This window comes from Castanea sativa, chromosome 4 (assembly GCF_040712315.1).
Source record: "Castanea sativa cultivar Marrone di Chiusa Pesio chromosome 4, ASM4071231v1".
NCBI lineage: Eukaryota > Viridiplantae > Streptophyta > Magnoliopsida > Fagales > Fagaceae > Castanea > Castanea sativa.
The window spans coordinates 5,795,687-5,816,781 of record NC_134016.1 but is presented as its reverse complement, the minus strand read 5'-3'; the positions used below and the strand labels follow the sequence as shown (position 1 = coordinate 5,816,781).

General features: G+C 36.3%; 1 protein-coding gene and 1 long non-coding RNA gene across 2 annotated transcripts; one reads left to right on the top strand and one right to left on the bottom strand.

The window, feature by feature from the left end:
- Positions 1 to 4,879: 4,879 nt before the first annotated feature.
- LOC142630828 (uncharacterized) lies at positions 4,880 to 7,416 on the bottom strand. Its single transcript, XM_075804880.1, has 2 exons — positions 5,968 to 7,416; positions 4,880 to 5,103 (listed from the first exon to the last, which is right to left on the bottom strand). Exon 1 carries the CDS (start codon positions 7,217 to 7,219, stop codon positions 5,972 to 5,974), a length of 1,248 nt encoding a protein of 415 aa, XP_075660995.1. The 5' UTR covers positions 7,220 to 7,416; the 3' UTR covers positions 4,880 to 5,103; positions 5,968 to 5,971.
- A 10,328-nt stretch (positions 7,417 to 17,744) lies between these two features.
- Positions 17,745 to 20,690, top strand: LOC142631121 (uncharacterized). Its single transcript, XR_012843522.1, has 3 exons — positions 17,745 to 17,888; positions 18,574 to 18,716; positions 20,604 to 20,690. It is a non-coding gene; the product is annotated as an uncharacterized LOC142631121 (long non-coding RNA).
- The last annotated feature ends 405 nt before the right edge of the window (positions 20,691 to 21,095 follow it).

Below are 21,095 nucleotides of genomic sequence, written 5' to 3'. Positions count from 1 at the left end.
AGAAGTGATATCACCAGTCATTTAATGTTGAAATCCCAGCTGCTAGCTGCTATTCCCAAAATAGCAAGATGCCCTTGAAAGAGATCTTACCATTTTCAACCAAATCCATAAAATAAATATTGAATGTCCTCTCCAGCAGTCTAAAATCACCCAGCTAACTTCATCTGCTTTTGCCCAAAGCAATAACTGTCTTATAACAGTTGTGATAACTGTTTCATGATAGCTATCATAGTTTTTCCTAAGAGTTGGGACAGCTTTTTCAGAACAGATGTAATAGTTGTCATAACTGATTTTCCACATTTAACTAAAACCAAAACCAACTAAAGTAACTATCTTTTTCTTGCCAAAATACATTCTTTTTCTGCTGTTCTTTCCCCAGCAGCTCTTACCCAAAACAACAAGAACATCTGAAAGCTAAACATACCATTTTTGCCCAAATCTTAAGATGAATTTTCTGAAGATTCATTACTTTTAGGACAGATTTTGGCTGAAATTATTTGCTAAAATACCTCCTTAAATTCAGCTAAATAGAGCCCTTGATCAACACCTCAAGGGGAAAAACAAAAGGAAGAAGAACAACTCTTTCATAAGCTTCTTTTTCTCTCTCCTTCTAATAATTTTCTTATTCTCTTAATGAAGTTCTGAGTTTTTGGTTTTTTAGTTTCCAAATCAAGAACTAAACTCTTCAGCCCTTAGCTCATAAATGCCCTTCATAAGCCCTTATACATCCCAGTAGCAAATTTGAGTAGCTTTGCTTAACACACTATAGCACTATTACCCCTCTTATACTCACTATCTCACTCTCCATATTCAAAAAATACACCTATCTTACTGCTCCTATCTCCAAATACTTAAACACATCTCCATACTCTTCTCTTACAAAATCTTTCATCTTGGAAAACAATCTCTACAACTTCTTCAACAGTTATAATCTCATATTTTTACTATCTTTAACCTTTATATCGCTCATACTTCCATATATCAGACATATTACAAATACTACATCCCACAAAACACTCATATCTCTAAATATCTCTTTCCTCACTTCTCTTACACAATCTCATATACATTTACTACACCATTACATATAACACACTACACTCTTCTAAACTCCACTCTTATACTTTCTCACTCTGAAATTCTACTGTTTTACTGCTCATAAACACATATCAATACTCTTCTCTATCTCTCTTATAAAAGTCTTTCTCATGAAAGGCATAAACTTTTAATGCTAAAGCCTTTCTCCTAGAAGGCACCAAGATCTCATATCAAAGCCCTTCTCATGGGAGACATAAATCCATTCTCTTAGAAGGCACAAATACTTCATACAAAAGCCCTTCTTATGGAAGGAAACACTATTTATAACTTCACAACAACTTAAAGAGCATTGTTAAGGGGAAAACTCATTTAAATGCATGATAAGAAAGACAAACTTAACCAGCCCCTACACATAGCTGGACATACTCTCTCTCCCTCTAGTTGCACCCATTTTTCTCCCTCTAGTTGCACCCATTTTTCTCCCTCAATCTTGAAGTTATCATGGCAAACTGTCTCTATACTGTTGGAGTCACTTTGCTGAGATATCATCAACTCACAGAAGTTGTACAGCTGGGCTACAAACCATATAAAGATAAGTGACTTTATTTCCATATCTTCAAATTTACATCATTTAGTACATGATTACTTCACATTTAAATACATATTACTTTATTTCAACTACTATTACAACTATTAACCAAGGCTTAAACTCATTTAAATGCATGATAAAAGGGGAAAGTTTAACTAGTTTCTATCGCTGGCATTCTGCTGGAATCTTATCAGCTCACTGATGCTACACAGCTGGAGCTATAAATCATGCAAAGATAAATGACTTTGCTTCCATATCTTTAAATTTTCATCGAGTACATGATTATTTTACCTCTAAGTAAATACTATTTTATTTCAATGTTATTACTAATCAAAACTATCATATCAAACGCATATTGTATATTTATTCGACCTTTATCATGATTCTTAGACTTTAGCTTTAATGGTTTTGTAAGCTTAAATATACGCCGGTAGCCATTAGACCACGTGGCCCAATGTTGAGTTTCGAATACAACTCCCCAAAAAGAACCAGGGCCTAGTAAGGTCACTAATCTAGCGGATAACACGTGGCCAAGCAACCGAAAAAGGCCCCTGAACAGTGTCTTACCCATTTTCATCAAACTTTATCCTTGTTTGACTACAATTGCAAGATGAATGCTACTTTAATGAAATAAGGACAACTCATGCATAATGTATTCTAACATCTAAGTCTATAAGCTACTTAGAGAAAGTTCTATCACATTCATGAATACACAAGTCTATATTAATACTTAAACAAATATACATTGCACAATCAAACATTCCTAATATCAATTTATACCACCTTATAACACCATGCAAGCCACCTGCTTACTCCAACACAACAACCCATCATAATACCAATCATCAACATCACAATATAAAACGTTTACAAGTATTGAAAGAAACATTAATATAATCATACAAAAGTAACTCAACAACTCCATCCACAATTCCAAGAAATAAGAAACACTTCCAATATAATATTGAACCACCTTATATCACAATGCATGCATGCCACCCGCTTGCTCTAACACAACAATCCACCACAAAACCAATTATCAACATTACAAGTATAGAGTTTTTTAAGTATTTAAACAAATTTTACTTACTATGCTCAAGCTAAGCGTACACCTTTAAGAAAAAAATCCAAAATTATCACAAACAATGAGTATTTAACCTGTAAAAGAAAAGTTTAATTTATAAAGAGTTTGTCAATACACTTACAAGTTATATCATCATTACTAGCAATAGCATATAATGCCCAGTGTTATATCATAATACTCAATATAAGTATTTAGACATATAACAAAAATAACAAATATTTCGTAAGTTGAAAGACAGTTTAGACATATAGTGCAGCACGTGAGCTACCGCTTGTAATTTTGTAGTCTACCTGGGATGGCTACCTTATTTTATATACTACTAATATACATTCTAATATATTACCATTTTTTTATATATTATTATTATTATTATATTGCTATTGGACCTTATCTCCAACAATGCCATAAGTCAACAGAATTCTTTGGTGACATATCAAACAATAACTTTAGTGCAAAGTGCAAACCCATGCGTTTGGTATGGGGTAATGTTTTAGGATTCTCAGGAATGTTTAAAGATTCCCATGTTTGGTTGCAAATTACGCTAGGGAATCAGATGCCAGGGGAATCCTTAAACCCCTCTCAGTAGGAATGTGGATTCCCTTTAAAACAGGTGGGAATCCAGATTCCCAAACTTAAAAGAAATTGTATTTTTTATAAATTGACAATTTTAACCATTTTTTCTTATCATTTAAGCAATTAAGATAAACTATAAAACAAATTATCAATATCTTCTCTCTTGTCTTTATCTTTTCCCGCCAAAACAACATAAACAGGATAAATAACTCTGCTAATAGTTATTTTTGTATTATTCTTGTCATTTTGAAATGTTAGATCACAGTTTTAATGAATGTGTTGCTAATTGATAGTTTATATAATGTTTTTTATCTATCTATTTAGAGTAAGATATTTTTTTAAAGAACTAATTAATAGTTTATATATATTTTTTCATTATTTATTTAAAGGAATATTTTTTTTTTAATGGGCTTGGTACTTCACATTCAAATCTAAGGACAAAATGAGAAAAACAAATAATTCATTTAAGATTCCTGGGAATACACCAAACATTATCATTTCACATTCCTAGGAATCTCCCAATGAAACCAAACATAGGAATAGCTACATTCCTAGGAATGTGATTTCTAGGAATCACATTCCTGGGAATCTAGATGCCAAGAGTAATGTGGATTCCCCGTACCAAACGCCACATTAAAACAAATTATTGGTAGGACCGAAAGTGAGACGTGGCATCAGATGCATTTTCCTCTGGAATTCTCTTCCTTCCCTATTCATCAAAAGTGTAGTTTGTTTGAGAAAGATCAAGAACCATCTCTCTCATGTCATGCTTTCCTATGTGTCATCATCACCTCGCAGAACCTCTTGGAGACTTCTACAACTGTCCTAACCAAAGGATCCAACACACCCGCTCCCCTCTTTAAATTCTCTTGCTAATATTTTTCTCCATCAACACCAAAGGGAAAAAAAGAAACAAACAACAAGAGGCCTGCAGAAATCTTTTATACAATTCTCACCAAGATTCCTAACAGTTAGGAATTAAGCAGAAAGCTCACCAAAATGGCTTTGGCTCGTTTGGCTTTGAAGAGTTTGCAACAAAGAGTGTTGGCTTCCCCATCTTGTGCTTATTCTTTGCTGGGTGAAGGTATTTGTGAGAGAAATGTTGGTGGGGTGCAAAGGCAGAGGTGGGGCAATGAGATTGTTAAGAGGTTTACTACAACAGCTAGTGATAAGGTAGTTGTTGAGAAGACTTCAGATGGCAAAGATGTTGCTGTTTCTGAAGGTAAGAAAGTTGTTCGCAAGGAAGTTGTTCCCAAGGAAGCAATGCAGGAGGTGGCTTTGGAAAAACGACGACCCTGACTTTGTTCCTGCCATTTGCATTCATCTACTTTCTAGGAAACCCAACACAAAAAAGAGCTAACTTCATTTAGCTACCTCAAAATCCAGTTTCCCTTATCAATTTTCTAAAGAAGCAAAGGAAATTCCAGTAGAGCATTTTGTCAAACACTTTATGTGCATTCACACAATACATGTGAATCACATAAAGACAGAACCATATCTAAATTTAAAATAAACCTAGTTGGCTCCTTCACGGCTCTTCCAAAAAAAAAAAAACAGCACAATCACATATTCACGTAAACTATAAATGTATAATGTGGAGAAAAAGCATCAGAGAAATATCATATTAATTTTTCTCACCCTGTTTTATCGACAACCAAACTCCGTTTCCAGCAAAAGAAAACTCCTTGTTTCTCAACAACTATTAAACAAAATTTAAACAAATAAAAAAAGAGCAAAATAATACAGGATGCACAAGGAGAAGAGGACTCGACGGAACTGAAGGGACTCGACGACGGCGGCAGCTTAGGGGCAGAGGACTCTAGCAGGATGCACAAGGAGAAGAGTAAGTAAGAATCATAATTATAAAAACCAAGAACTTTGTAACACATGGTAGAAAGAATAAAATGACTCAGATCAACAAGCATTAACATTCAAATATTCTAATCTATTGAAAGCCAAAAAAATCATATATTATTAAGCATCTCATATCTTTTTTCTTATGTATAAAAATTTTTATTATTAATAAAAGAGACCATCAGTACACAAGAAATATAATAAGAGAAAAAACAACATCAAGAACAGGAACAGCTATGAATGCAAGCAAACAAAGTAGAAGAGCAATGGTTGGGTAACATAGCCATCCACTCATACAAAGCATGTAGAAGGAACAGCTTCAAAAAGAAACCTATTATCAACCCCCAGCAGATACAACATATAATCAATGCATATCCAGGCACACACCATCTAACCTCTAAGTGTCCCCTAACATTTCAAGAAACAAAAATAAAAATTTACTAGTGTCAACACAATACTGTCAAAATGTAATTTGTAATGGACAAGTGGCTCCCTATGTGTCAAAGAAAGAAGCAACTGAAATCTAAGTGTCAACCAATGAAGAATCCAGCACCAAGCAAGCATGAAAGTAGACACCTCATGGACAAGTGTCAATTAAAGAGAAATGAAGCAAACTTCTGTAGTATTCTTGAAGCTTGTAGTCACCCTAAACTCCGAACACATCTATATATAGATGTGAGTTGTAAATGAAGTTGTAACATCCAAAATTCAGCAATAGAGTTTCTGCAATACTCTGTTTTTTTCATATCTAGCACAACAGCAACTTAAATACTAAATTCTACTCCTAGCAATATTGTTCTAAATTTGCTCCCAACAAATACACATATACCTAATTAAATACGACGATGAGCCAAAGAAGTTGAGACAAATATGAACACCAGAGCAATTATAGCCGCGCCGATGAGCCAGAGAAGAAGGTCTGCGAGGCCCATAGCTATCATTAATATAAACCCAAAAGCGCTAGCAGCCAATCCAAACATGCTTAAAATTGTGTTAGCAGTTTGGGTTGTATGAGTCTCAGTAGAAGGAGTTGATGAGGGAGCCACGACGGAGAGAGCCATGCTGGCTGCCGTGAGAGAAACAAAACTCACTATGTTTGTAACGAATACACAATTTGATATAAATCTGTTTCGAGATGATAGCCCATGACCACCAACACTGACGGAAATGTTAGCAAAAGTTGATCCGAGAAGAATTGCAAAACCCAATTTAATAAACTTCTGATTTAACCTCCTCTCGCTCTCCCTTCTGCTCTCTAAGTCAATAACTTGAGAGGATGTACTAGCCCCCGGGGTTGACCACCTTAGCCTTGAATAAGGAACAGCATCAACGGCACCACTTGACCGCCATTGCCTTCCGCTTTCCAAGTCAGGAACTTCATAGTCTGTACCAGCCCACCGTATTCCGTAAGGAGCTATATCAGGAGCACCACTTGAAAACCTTTGCCTTCCGCTCTCTAATAAGTCAATAACTTGAGAGGATGTACCAGCCCCCGTGGTTGATCCCCTTTGCCTTCCGCTTTCCAAGTCAGGAACTTCAGAGTCTGGAACTATAACAAGGGCACCATCTGAGAACCTTTGCCTTTCGCTCTCTAAGTCAATAACTTGAGAGGATGTAGCAGCTCCCGGGCCACCTGACCCCGTTTGCCTTCTGCTTTCCGACTCAATAACTTCAGCAAGGGATGTACCAGGCCCCAGATCAACGTGTTGATTGAGCCCGTCTCGATCATCAATAACTCCCTCCAGAACCGGTGCACGAGATCTGACGCCAACATTGTGTGGATCACAGTGCTGACTTAACCCCTCCAGATCCACCCCACCATCTCGGGCTTCCACTTGTAGACCAACATGCTGATTGAACTCCGGGAGCTCCACACCATCTTTATCACCAACATCCACAGCCAGATCCACCATAACAGAACTTCCAAGAGCTGATGAATCACTTAAACTATGAATTTCTGGGTCCGCATCTTTGAATTCACCTGAACAACTTCCAATCTGGGGGGCTATTTTACCATACCCAGTTGAAATAAGTAGAAGGATTCCAATTGCCCATAGTATCAGGGAGAGTTGCCTCTCCATACTGAAAACACAGTAATTGAGAACAAGGAAATTTTTTTATGGAATGAAATTTAGGAAGAAGAAAATGGAGTATTGCCCTTTATTTTAAGAAGCAACCACTAGAACACGTGTGATGCGGATGTCTTGAACACGTGTCCGCATCCGGACCCATTTTATAGAGATTCTAGGACCACTGGCGAAAGCTTCCAACCTCTTTCCCTGTTCAACGTCTTCGGAATTCCAACACCAATCAAAGGCCAAACGATCCATCGATCTCTTTCACTTTTTTGAAGTTTTTACGACCATATTATTATAGATATAGAGAGTCCACTGTAGCTCACTTACAGTTAGTAGTTACGCGTAATATGCGCGTAAAGTAACTGCATAATTATAAAAAAAAATCACGTTTCCCGTTAGCTTTTAATTTTTGATGACGTTGGCACGAGGGAGGATGGTGTCTGAGCAATATTGGACCAGTCACATGATTTTATGTCTCTTCAACAAATTGATAGTCCCTTATTCCAAATTTGTAATGCTCCTAAGAGCACTTTGAAGGGGACATGTCCGATCTCCATGGTTGAGTTGGATTAATGAGCAGGGTGAGGATGCAGCATGTGGAGGCACTTTGCTCCACATGATACCCTAAGGTGGTGTCTGGTATGGGGTAATATTTTAGGATTCTCAGGAATGTTTAAAGATTCCCATGTTTGGTTGCAAATTACGCTAGGGAATCAGATGCCAGGAGAATCCTTAAACTCCTCTAAGTAGGAATGTGCATTCCCTTTAAAACAGGTGGGAATCCAGATTCCCAAACTTAAAAGAAATTGTATTTTTTATAAATTGACAATTTTAACCATTTTTCCTTATCATTTAAGCAATTAAGATAAACTATAAAACAAATTATCAATATCTTCTCTCTTGTCTTTATCTTTTCCCGCCAAAACAACATAAACAGGATAAATAACTCTGCTAATAGTTATTTTTGTATTATTCTTGTCATTTTGAAATGTTAGATCACAGTTTTAATGAATGTGTTGCTAATTGATAGTTTATATAATGTTTTTTATCTATCTATTTAGAGTAAGATATTTTTTTAAAGGACTAATTAATAGTTTATATATATTTTTTCATTATTTATTTAAAGGAAGATTTTTTTTTAATGGGCTTGGTACTTCACATTCAAATCTAAGGACAAAATGGAAAAAACAAATAATTCATTTAAGATTCCTGGGAATACACCAAACATTATCATCTCACATTCCTGGAAATCTCCCAATGAAACCAAATATAAGAATAGCTACATTCCTAGGAATGTGATTCCTAGGAATCACATTCCTGGGAATCTAGATGCCAAGAGTAATATGGATTCCCCGTACCAAACGCAGAGTAAAGCCATGGCGAGTAGAGTTAGTTTAAAGATGGGTGACAGCAGGTGGTATTAACTCTTGAGTGATGTGTATGACATTAGTTGCTTGATGGCTGATTGCTTGTGTATGGACTTGATGGCTTGTGTGAAGGCAGGGCTAGGCTACATGAGGATGTGCAAACAGATGCTGTGTGCAAAGGCATGGGTTAGTGGGTGGTAGCTTAGTACATGGACAAATGCTAGTGGGTTGATGGCAGTTACCTTGTGTGTGTGCTGCATGTAGGCATGCTGTGTAGGCTGTGTTAGTTGATGGGAGATGGCTTAGGCATGGGCCAAGCATCCCAAAACGTTTATTCAGATGATATGTAGGCTACTGAGTGATGGGTAGAAGCCCTATGATCTGTTAAGGCATGAGCTATGCATATGCTGATGTGCAGAAGCGGTTACCAAGCAGTTTCCAGTTTTCTTGATATTCAGAGTTACTGTGTAAGGGATGAAAACATGGAGAGTAAACCAAGACAGTAGCAGTTCAAGGTGTCCTAAGTCAGACCACAAGTGACAGATTGTCCAAGACCCAAACAGTTACTAGGCAGTAACTGCCATAGTAGTTATTTCTGTGTATATGAACCTAATGTTGTTGGGGTGTCAACAACAGATTGTGTATTTTGCCTTTTGGAGAATTTTGTATGTTTTTCTAGGCTTGTAAAAGGTTCAATTTGTACTTGAGATTAAGTAATAAAGGTTGGGGGTGGGTTCCCTATAAACATAGTGTGTTGTGTTGTGATGTGTGTGTGTGAGAAAGAGAGAGAGTCCCTATATATCTATTCTAAGTGTTTCTTGCAGTGTGTGTGTGTGGTGTTGGTTGAGACTAAGTCAGGGACTTAGTGCCATCGTAGGTAGAAAATTTGAGTGAAAAATTTGATCTTGTGACACACTGTGCCGTATAGCTAAACAACGTTAAAAGATAGACTTAGAAGTGGCAAACAAGCGAGTCGGGTTTGGGTCAGATTGCGGGTCAATCGAGTTTTGGGTCGGGTCAGGTCGGGTTAGGTCGACCTGTATTTTTCAAACAAACTTAAAAAAAAACTTACAAAAACAAATAAATGTCTTCCTTTTTAGAGAGAATGAATAAAATCAATCAAGGAAATGAATTGCATCTAATGCCACTTGTTAATATCATTCCAATTTGATAGTTTTATGTATGACTAAAATTCTTTACAGTCATGAATTCATGATGACAAAGTCTTCAATGTTAATAAATCATTGCCAAAATGCTTGTAATTACAAATATACAACTTCAAAAAGAGATAAATCTTAAGGATCACCATTTTTTTTTTTTTTTTAAATTTACACCACTAACAATATCATTCCCACAAAAGTAATAAAAAAAACTAAATGTGATGGACCATATCAAGTTATCGTCCTCTGTAAGTGCACATGTTCTTGTTGTATTTAAAATAATAATAAAGTCAGATCATTTAAAAAGATTATTTAGGACACTGAGGGAGAGGATGGAAAGCTCTTAGGTTTGTGGTTTGAACTTTTTTTTTTTTTTTTAATTTAGTAACTTCAACTTAAGTTTTGTCACTTTGTGTAAGTAGACAAGTAGTATTAGTAACTTAGTAGTGTTACTGTTAGTGTATAGTCCAATCAAATGTCTTGAACTCTCATTGTTAGTGTGGACACCTAAAAAATTCAGATTTTTTCTAGGTTTGGTCGCACATTGGGTCCTTGGTGACATGACTTTTGTGTGCTTATGTCTCTAGGGTGGGGTGTGTGTGTGTGAGTTCCTTTTTCTTATTTTTATTTTAGGAGTTGCCACCAACCATTGGTTTTGTATCAGGTGTGATTGATCACCTAGGGGTCTAATTCATTTTAAGTTGCCTAATTAACTAAACCAAATTTTAAAGGTTTATTAATTAAGGCAAACCGAAAAGTCTCAAACCAAAGATCTTGGGCTTGGAAGTTTGGTTTCGTGTGGGGAAGGTTTTAGGCAACCCACAATGCCTATCCGAAGATAGTACCTCATTTTAATTTATTTCAAACGTAATCTTTTTATTGAAGAAATAGAATATTTGGCATTTTGATTTTTGAAAAAAGGTTTTACAATACACACACACACACACACACACACACACACACACACACATATATATATATATATATATATATATATATATATATACATGTGAGTAATTATTTACCATATAGCTAGTATGTGAATATTAACTTCAAGGAATATTTACAAACAAAACATGTGAGGTATATACATAGGTAATATGTGAGGGAGCCTACAAAAGAAAACTTACAAGAGCATGTGAATAAAGTATTTAATAGGTAGGTAGCTGTAAGTGCACAATTGCACCTGGACCCAAAGAAGGTTATGGGCTCAGGCCCAATGAGCCTTAAACAATGAAATTTGTAGAGTGGGGGTATGAAATCTAGATTAGAAGTGCTGAGAACTTGATAACGGGCTAAGAGTTATAAACGTATGTAGATAACAAAAGACAATTGTAAATAGGCCTCCTCAGACGTAAGCCGAGGACTACTTCTGTATTATTTCTATTTCTTTCTTAAAAGTTACAATTCTTAGTTTTTTTCTTTCTTTCGATCCCCCTCTCTTCCTTTTTGGCATTTACCCCCCTTAAATACTTCCTTCCTTGATACTTTTTGAACAATGACTAGAAGTTTCCACCTTATTGTTCAAGGGTCACTTCCCCATTAATGCAGCCAGGGAAGTAGGTGCAGAGCCTTTAATGCGGAGGTGGCAGCCTTTGCTCTTGATATTTTCTTTAACACTGGTGCATCTAGAAGGTTCAGGGTGTCCCCCTTTAACCATCAGTTTTTCCAGAGTTGTGCCTCGACCTTCATAATGAAGTTTTGAGTTCTCTTGTATCTGTCCGAGGAGAAGCTCTCCCTCGGCTGTATCCTCGGATCCTCGGCGTATGGGTCAATTCGTAGAGTTTAATTCTGGAGCAGGTCGGCCCTCCATGCTACAGTCCAAAGGCCCATATGCCCACTTGAGTCCTGTTACTCCCCACAGTAGCATATGAGTATTATCTACTATACACAACGAATGATAACAAAAATAAAAGGAGAAAGTTAGAGGAGTAGCACCTTGTTGTCATCCACAATTTCTCATTTTTATCATGCAAAAAAGATGACAAATAAAAGATATTAGTGCCAAAGAAATAAGTGGGTCAATATGAGCTTGATAAGTATCCAAGGACTCAAGAAAATGAATCATGGACACAAATCTTTAATAACACTATTCTAGGGAAAATTATGGAGTTACAAACTATGAATGTCAATCTTTTATTATTTTGTTTTGAAAAGAAAGTTTGGAAAATGTACATAATTTTTAAAGAATTTTTTTTTATAAGTATTAAGAAAACATCTTCCAACATTTTTTTTTAAAGAAAAACTCTCTCTTTTTTTTCTTTTTTCTTTTTTTTAAGGAGTGCCAACGTGGTAAAATGACTATTTTTTTGAAAACATTTTTTTTTACTTAGACACATAAATTTGGGATTTTCTGGAAAAAGAGGGAAATATTTTTGAAACATTTTTTAACATAGTAAAAACATTTTTGAAGACATTATTTTCTGGGTTTTTTCAAGAGGAAGAGAGAAAGCATTTTTTTTTTTTTTTGGAAAGAAAATCTAACGTGGTAAAAACATTTTCCAACATGGTAAAAACATTTTTGAAGACATTATTTTCTGGGTTTTTTTAAAAGGAAGAGAGAAAGCTTTTTTCTTTTTTTGGAAAGAAAATCTAACGTGGTAAAAACATTTTCTAACATGGTAAAAACATTTTTGAAGACATTATTTTCTGGGTTTTTTTAAAAGGAAGAGAGAAAGCTTTTTTTTTTTTTTGAAAGAAAATCTAACGTGGTAAAAACATTTTCCAACATGGTAAAAACACTTTTTTTTTTAAAACAATCCTCTTTTTTTATAAAATTTTGGGATTTTCTTTGAAAGGAGGGGAGAAAAACATTTTTTTTGAAGCGCATTTTTTTGAAAACATATTCGCTAACATGGTAAAAACATTTTTTGATAACTTTTTTTTTTTTTGAACACCTTATTTTCGGATTTTAAAGAGAAAGCATTTTGTTTTGAAATCTGTAGGAAAAAGGGAAGAAAAGATTTTTTTTTTTGAAAAAAAAAAAAAAGCATTTCCGTAGAATAGTGTGTAAAGAAATTGTTTTACCCAAGCAATTTTAATTTATGGCAATATTATTGATGAGAAAAGTAAAGGAGCAATAATAACAAAGTGCAAAAAAATAAATAGTATGGTAAGTAAAGTGCTAAATTTAAATGACATAAAAGTAAATAGCAGAAAAATAAATGACAATAAAGTTGTCAGGGCTATGTTTTCATTGCCAATATGATATTTGGGAAGCTAAGACCAAGACTCGACTTTGGGCTTAAAATATGGCCCAAAGGCTATCGGTGAAGTGTAAAAGGCTAATTTTTGCTCAAAGTCCGAGTTGCATTTAACAAAGATTATAATAAGGCTCCAAAGCTACCTTCTGCAAAGATAAGCCAGCACAAAGGATGGCCACCACAAGAAGTACTTAAATAATAATTCAGCAGTAAATAGGAGAAACGCCCAGCGGTAGATGTCTGGAAAATTAATAAATGTATTTGTGTAGCAAAAATTATGCATTTCCTCCATAGTCAGTTAATATAAAGGTGGTCTCATTATAACAAGTACACAAGAGGAAAAATGGTCCAGCCGTGAATATGAAAGACCTCCAATGATAATGTTTGATTAGTCAATAAATGTGTTTACATGATAAAAATCATATATTTTTCTCATTATTATTAAGTCAACATGAGTAAAAACTTCCATAGTATCCAAGACATTATGGCCTTCATTATAATAGCAATAAACAAGGATTAAATGCTTCATAATTACAAATAAAAGAGGAAAATTAGAATGGAATGAAGGGAGAGAAAGAGTGTCCATCTAGTGCAGCAAATGTTTAAACAAGATCTCTATGTGCCATATTATGCCCATAATGATGAATATATGTGTATAGTAAGTGGTGGGAGTGACTTTATGGAAAGTAAGAGTGAATATACGAAAATATGGAAGACAGATGAAGTGGTGTTTAGCCATTTTCAGGTATGGTGTAAAGAGGGACTGTTTATGGCTATTTTAAGGTGCTTGGATTTTCTGAGAAGATAGAATGAGATGTTTATGGGTAAGTGTACATGGGTATTTATGGATCAAAAGCTTATTTATGAACTAAATGACTGATTTATAAGCTAAAAATAGCATGATAGGTGAGGAATTTTGTGAGGAGATCTTGTCCCCTTTGATGAGACTTGCTTTTAGAGTGTTTTGCTTATTTGGGTAATGTAGCTGGAGGTTGAGATGCTCCTAATCTAGGCATTAAATTATGGGATTTGGAGATTAATTTTGTCCAATAGAATTAGAGCAAGTATGAGGACTAGAGATCTTACTTACTGCAACTAGGATCAAAGCTTAAGAGGGTTGGTTGACACTCCAAGCCAGGTGTCAACCACTGATGCCTCTGCTAGACACTAGTTATGCCCTCCAAACTACTTTTTCCTAATTTCCCATTTTAGGATTCATGGGCTTGGTTCATGAATCAATTTCATATGTTTTTAGTAATAAAATAAACTATTTAGTTGAGGATTTCATAAGCTTGGAGGTCTTGGTTATGGCTTCCTTGAGTTGTGACCAAAACTTGGAAAAGAATGTATTTATTACCCATTAACTTTTAGGTGTCAGCCCAGCCTCTAGTACTATTCATGTCACAGTTGGTAGTGGCAGAGAGGCTAATGGGATAGGTGGTCAGCTACTAATTTGGTATGGGAGCTTGGTTGCTTATTGAAATGCTCTCCGGCAAAAGGCAAAACTGAAAGGAGTTCTCCAGCAAAAGGCAGTTTGCACACATGGGCTATTTTAGCTGAGATTTTATGTTGGGCTTGGCCATGAGGGCTGAGTATTTCGATGGGCCTCTAATTTGATGGTTCTCTCTACTTGGGTCTATTCTTTTGCCTTCTCATTGTGAGCCCTACAAAATGGAAAACTACCATATATTTTCATGGATTTTTATTCCACATGAGTGTGGGCCCTCGTTCAACCACCCAACGTGCCGACAACTCCCGCGCGAGCGGGACCCTGTTGGAGGGCCTCTCTTGATAGTAGTGTGTGGTTCGCACGGAGTTTCGGGTGCTCTCTCTCGGTGGAGGAAGGTAGGTCTACCTTTGGTTTTATAGTAGGAATCTGGGCCAAATTGTAAAGGATTACCAAAGGTAAGTGGAGTCGTCACCAATCATTAGTTTTTTTAAGGTGTGATTGGTCATTTATTTCTAGTTGATTTTATTACCAACCTAGGTTAAGAAAAATGACTTTTTCCTAATCTAATGTGGATGACAAAAAATCTTGATTCTTAGGTCCGGAAGTTTGGTTACGTATGGGGAAGGTGTTAGGCACCCCACAATGCCTGTCCAAGGACAGTCCTTTATTTTTATAAAACCTTAATTTTCGAAAATTGACAGTAAAAACATGATTTCAGCAGTGGCTTTTGAGGCTTCGCATTCATGGGGGCTTTGAGGTTTGGCTTTTGAATGGGTGTGGTCCCAATCTATGCTTTCCTAAGGCATTCGAGCAAAATACCGGATTTCCACGGCAAAAATCCAGCGACATGTCACCTTACTTTTGTGGCGAAAATTAGGCATCGCTTTCCTTAGGTGACATGGACTGTGACAATCACATCGGAAGGGGCGAGCAGGCACATATATACATATATCATGCACAATGCAAGTACGCATAGCAAGAAAGTAAATGCTTACATCCCTAGAGCATGGCCCAAAGTATAGGTGTAGGAAAGTAAACAGGGGTCACCATACTCTGAAGATGAGGACGAATTGTACACGGCATGATATATCTAATACAGACCATCTAAGAGAGAAAGGGAGGAGGAAGAGAGGGGTTTAAAAGAGTACATAACCAAATGGGAAAAAATGGACTTCTAAACCTACTGAACACCACCGCTAGGCTCGTATCGACATGCTTGCATCCGTGCCCTTTTTGCTTGTGCCTAGGAGACTGTGCCCTAGCTCCAAGCGTCCTCGCTCTATGTGCGTACATGCAAAGACAAAAAAAAAAAAAAAAAAAAAAAAAAAAAAAAAAAAAAAAAAACTAGCAGACAAAAGGATGCAAACAAACAAGTGAGAAGACAAATAAGCACAAGAAAGCAAACAAAAGGGGGCGTCCACAAGGGACAAATGTAGGTTTGGATCGAATGTCCATGACTTCATTATATTGAAGCATGGACAACACACTAGCAAGCAAGACTCATGCATGGACATGTAAGCAAGTGTGTAAAGATGCATATAAAGCCAACGGGTGGCACAAACAAGCATGGTAAGCATATCATCGCACGAAGCGGAAAAGGGAAGGGTACACGAGGAGCAATCCGGAATCTAGAGATGCCTCCCAAATGGTTACATCCGAACAAGGCCTCATGGGCATCGGGTGTAACCAAACAAGATTAAGCCCATGAAGGGCGTCAAACATGGCAAAGCCTAGAACTAGAGAGGCTAACACAAGCATAAAGTATAGTAGCAAGCAAACATAGACATGCAAATAAGGTGATCTATACCCTTTTATGTTGTCCGCCCCAACTGTGTAGATATTGTCTACTTTGGGGCCCATGTCTCTCACGGTTTTGTTCTCCCTCAAAGCACACAGCAATGGGAAAAAGGCATCTACACATTCAAGGAAGATCACTCTTTATAAGCACAACTCCATGTGCTTCCCTAGGCGATGTGGGATTCCATGGATTGCAAGACCCCCTTTTGGGTCACTACAATCCACCCCCCTTGCGGGGCACACGCGTCCTTACATGTGGGACCCACACTTTCGGATAGGGTATGGCTCTAATACTATCTATAATGACCTAAGAAAAAGCGCTAGTCACATCTGCACTATACCTTAAAATGACTAATTACAATTAAGGCTCCTTGCAGTTGTTAATAAAACTCAGTTCAACCTAGTAAATATCTGATGTAAGACTCATCACACACCCACACATATCACACAATCAATCAAATTAGGGCATCACAATCTCCCCCACTTAAATATCTAACGTCCTCATTAGGGCTCACTTTGTGGGGTAGTGTCTCTGAGCCCACACGGGGTTATCGGGCCGGCTCTGATACCATACGTAACGACCTAACCCCAACTATGTAGATATTGTCCGCTTTGGAACCCATGCCCCTCATGGTTTGTTCTCCCTCAAAGCACACAGCAATAAGGAAAAAGGCCTCTACACATTAAAGGAAGGTCACTCCTTATAAGCACATCCCCATGTGGTTCCCTAGGCGATGTGGGATTCCATGAATTGCAAGACTCCCTTTTAGGTCACTACATCCTACACATGCATATTCTGCAATTTTACACCTGCACTAGGGTTACATATCTCTAAAGTGTAATTTAGGGTGTTTTCAAGTTGGCTAATTGGTATTAGGCTATTTTGGAATTATTATGGGGCACTTATAAGTGACCTTAGGTAGCACTAGGTTCATCTCTTGGTATTCCCTTGGCTGAAATGATAGAATGGACTCCGACAAGAATCTCTCTTTTTTTTGGGGGGAGAGGGGGAGGGGGGATGGGTTCTAAATCGTTCTCTACATATTTTCTTACATGGAAAACTCTCAATTGTTATTCCCTTTGGTTCTTACAACAATTGGAGTAATGTTTTGTATGATTAATTATGCATATTGTCTGTAGTGGCTAGGACACAGAAATATGTACAAGAAAAATTTGGTGGAGTCGAAGATGCTATGCTTGAAGATGATGAAGAAGATGAGGAAGAACAAGAGTCTCTATGGGGTGGAAAAAAGAAGGAATATTATCATGGTGATAATACTGATTACAAGGTGATGATTTGAATATTATTTGCTATTTGTCCAATCATGCTCCACACCCCTTCTCACTTTTTCCCCTTTGTATTTAATATATATATATATATATATATATATATATATATATATATATATATATATTTCAGCAACGATCACTTACTGCCTCTATGGAAACTATCTTGTTCACAAACTAATTTCTTAATGCAATCATGTGTATATAATTGAGGTTGTCTTTGTAGTTGCTCTAACCTTTTTGTTTCTGTTGAAGGCACAATCAAGTGATGATGACGGACCTTTGAAGGAGGAGGAAGCGGTTAAGAAACTACAGATACAAAAAGCAGAATCTTATACAATTGAAGACTTTGGCCTTGATGTAATTGAAGATTGTAGTGATCCGAGTGATAGGGAATTAACTCTAGAGGTGAGGGTTCTATATTCTCTCCTTGTTAATGAAAAAAGGAAGTAAAGAGATAAGTAAGTTAAACCTTTGGTATTTATTTCCAAGTTTGGGTTATCCTCTTTCGTGTTTTTTTGATAAGTAAATTTTATTGATAGAAAACAAATACCCAAGTATACAAGAAGTATACAAAGGGAGCAATACAATCAATCCAACAGATTACAATGATCAACAAAATCATATAATGAACATAAAGAAGGAGAACCACAACTAACATCCACTCAAACAACATTTAAAGAAAAACAGCTTAATTTCACGCAAATATCTTTCATTGTCCTCAAAACACTGAGCATTCTGCTTCTGCCGAATTCACCACTTCAAGCAATGAGGAATGGCTCTCCAAATAACAGTATCCCGATGTCTATGAAAATGACCTTGTTAAGAGGCTATCAAATCCACAACTGACTTTGGCATCACCCAAGAAACTCCATGAACCTGAATACCATACATGATACACCGCATTTCAGAAGCTATAGGACAATGAAGCAATAAGTGATCCACATATTGTTCACTCCCTTTGCACGTATAACTCCAATATGTTACCAGTGTACATGTCTTGTCCATATTTTATTGTTTGTTACTTTTAAAGGGGTGTATGGGCTATTAATTCTTTTGAATGACACATAGCCCAATATCGCTGCTTGTACAGGAAATGTCAGCCAAAAGAAAAGGCAGAAAAAAATATCCAGGGATAAAAAAAGAAGCCTTTGATGACACGGGAGCAGCTTGTGAGGAGGTTAAGAAAGATTTGAGTGCTCTATCAAAGGAGGAACAAATGGATGTTTTATATAGGTAAGGTTTTTCAATTTTTATTTGTATAGTTCTTATATTTCTGCACTTGGTCGTGTGTTATATTTTTGAGCTGACTCTTTTTGATCAAGGCTGAAATGTAATACTCAGAAGAAAATGATAAGGAGAAAGGTTTTGTAGCTTCATAAGTAATAGCCATTCCAGAGCTCAAAACAGGTGGTGGTGTTAGAAATGTAATAAGATTATGATTAGAGATGAAATCTAGTGTGGGGTGCTTTTACTTAGAAATTTATTTTGTTGAATCTTAGAGAAAGCCAAAGATTGAGTAAGAATTTGTAGAAATCTGATGAAGGAGGGAACTAATACAAGATGCACAATAGATTCATTGTGTCTTTCAACATGATGGAGTAACCAGATAGGCCTATCCATTCTTCTTACTTCAGATTAACAACATAGGACATGCCACAAGAATATTTGCAGATGGGTCTGCAGTATTATTTTGCTTCCTTCAATTAGGGAGGTTCCCTTTTCTAATGCTTTCATAGCTCCAAATTTTGTGGAAAAATTATGCTTGCAATTATATTATCTATAGAAAAAATCTTGGTTCAACTATGTGAAGAAATTGAATCTATTTTTGAGGGGTAGGGAAGGGGAGGGGTTTTCTAAGAATGAAAATAAGGGTGTCTAGGGGATTTATTAGTGGGCCTTGTACTTGCAATGAAGTTTTTAAAAGGTGATTTGAAATGCCGTTGGATTATAGCAATTGTTGCTTGATGCGAAGTGGGCAACCATTAATCATTATATGTAAGTGAAACTGAAGGTGTTGAGATAGCTGGGTTGACAATTGTAAACACATTGCACTTTTGCTATCAATAAAACTTTTATTACCTAGCAAAAAAAAAAAAAAAGAGAGATAGTTAAGTTGACAATTTCTTTAGAGTAATGGATTTTTGTAGCTTGGATAAGAGGAAGTAAATGGAAAGATAAGATTCGAAGTGAGGAAATCCCCTTTAAAGATAGGGTTGGCCCATATTGATGAAAAGATGAGGGAGGTTTTCTTGAGATGGTTTGGTCATTCAAAAGACAGCAAGTAATGCACCGGTGAGAAAGAATAAGTTGATTCAAGTTAAGGGAACAAAAAAGGTACAGGAAGACATTAATAATGCCAATAGAAGTAGTAAAAAAGGACATTTAAAAAAAAGGTGTTCCATCCACTTTCTAGGGGTGGAACTTACATTTAATAGAATGTGTGTTGGGAATACACTTGCGATTGAAGTTTCACATTGAATAAGAATGTCAAGATGGAGTGATTAATACAACATAGTTGGGCTCAAACTCATAGGCTTAAGTCTTTTGGGATAAGTGGTGTCCTTATATGTTATATTAACTACTCAGTTGCTGGCTCCCTAAGGCGTTATCTTCCCAACAATGTGTTATCATATTACATTTCGCTTTGGTTCCGTGAACTCATCTGGTGCTGCAAGATCTAAAGATATTTAGAATTTGTGGTAGTTTATTAAGAGATCTTCCGCCTGCATCCCCTTCTGTCAGACTTTCTATTGAGCTCCTCATCATGTCCTTGCTTCATGTTGTTTGCAATTTTGAGCCTTGTTAACTGTTAATTGGATGTATGTATAATGTGGTTGTTTTGCTACGAAGGCATTGAATTTCTTACATAGGTTGTTGTGTATATCAAATACATGCTTGACTGTGATAATTGTAGATTTTCTATTATTCAGATCTTGATTCACTTATTGCTGCTTAAATATGCATATAAGCTATTTTGCTGAGTTTTATTTTTTTGGGGGAGGCCTCTAATCACTGCTTCTTGCTATAATCTGTCTCTTTTTTTTTTCTTTTTTTTTTTTATCATTAGCAGTGATAACTTTTGCTACTGCATGGTTGGTTAATAATGTTTTTATCTTACAGCTCTGCTCCAGAATTAGTTGGCTTGCTGTCGGAGCTGAATGATGCAATTGAACAGCTTGAAAAAAAAGGGATCCATTTCTATGCATGGTATTATATTTTCTTCTTTGATTAGTTTATTGTAAGTGGTATAAAGTGCATCGTCATTAAGGATGATTTAGATGGAGTCTACCTAGAAATGGATTGATTTATCTCTGAATTTTTCCTTTTTGAGGGGCTTATATTATGTTTTGTTCTTTGTTTATCTGTGGTAGCTGCAGGGGGTTGGTAATAGGTTTCTCTTTGATATGTGACGCTCCTTGAATTTTATTTAGCTTTCAAAAGATTTTAAAATGTTTGAATGTTTAAATGCCCGTAGATCTGACTCATTACGTTGACCCAACCGGGTTCATATATTTGTGGTTCCTACTCTTCACCCTGTACATTAGTGTCCTCACACCAATTTTCATTTACAGTTTCTCTTTCCCCCGCCCCCCCCCCCCCCTCTCTCTCTCT

What these genes read in the sequence shown, in the direction of transcription:
- LOC142630828 (XM_075804880.1), bottom strand. Translation starts at nt 7,219, where the DNA reads ATGGAGAGGCAACTCTCCCTGATACTATGGGCAATTGGAATCCTTCTA.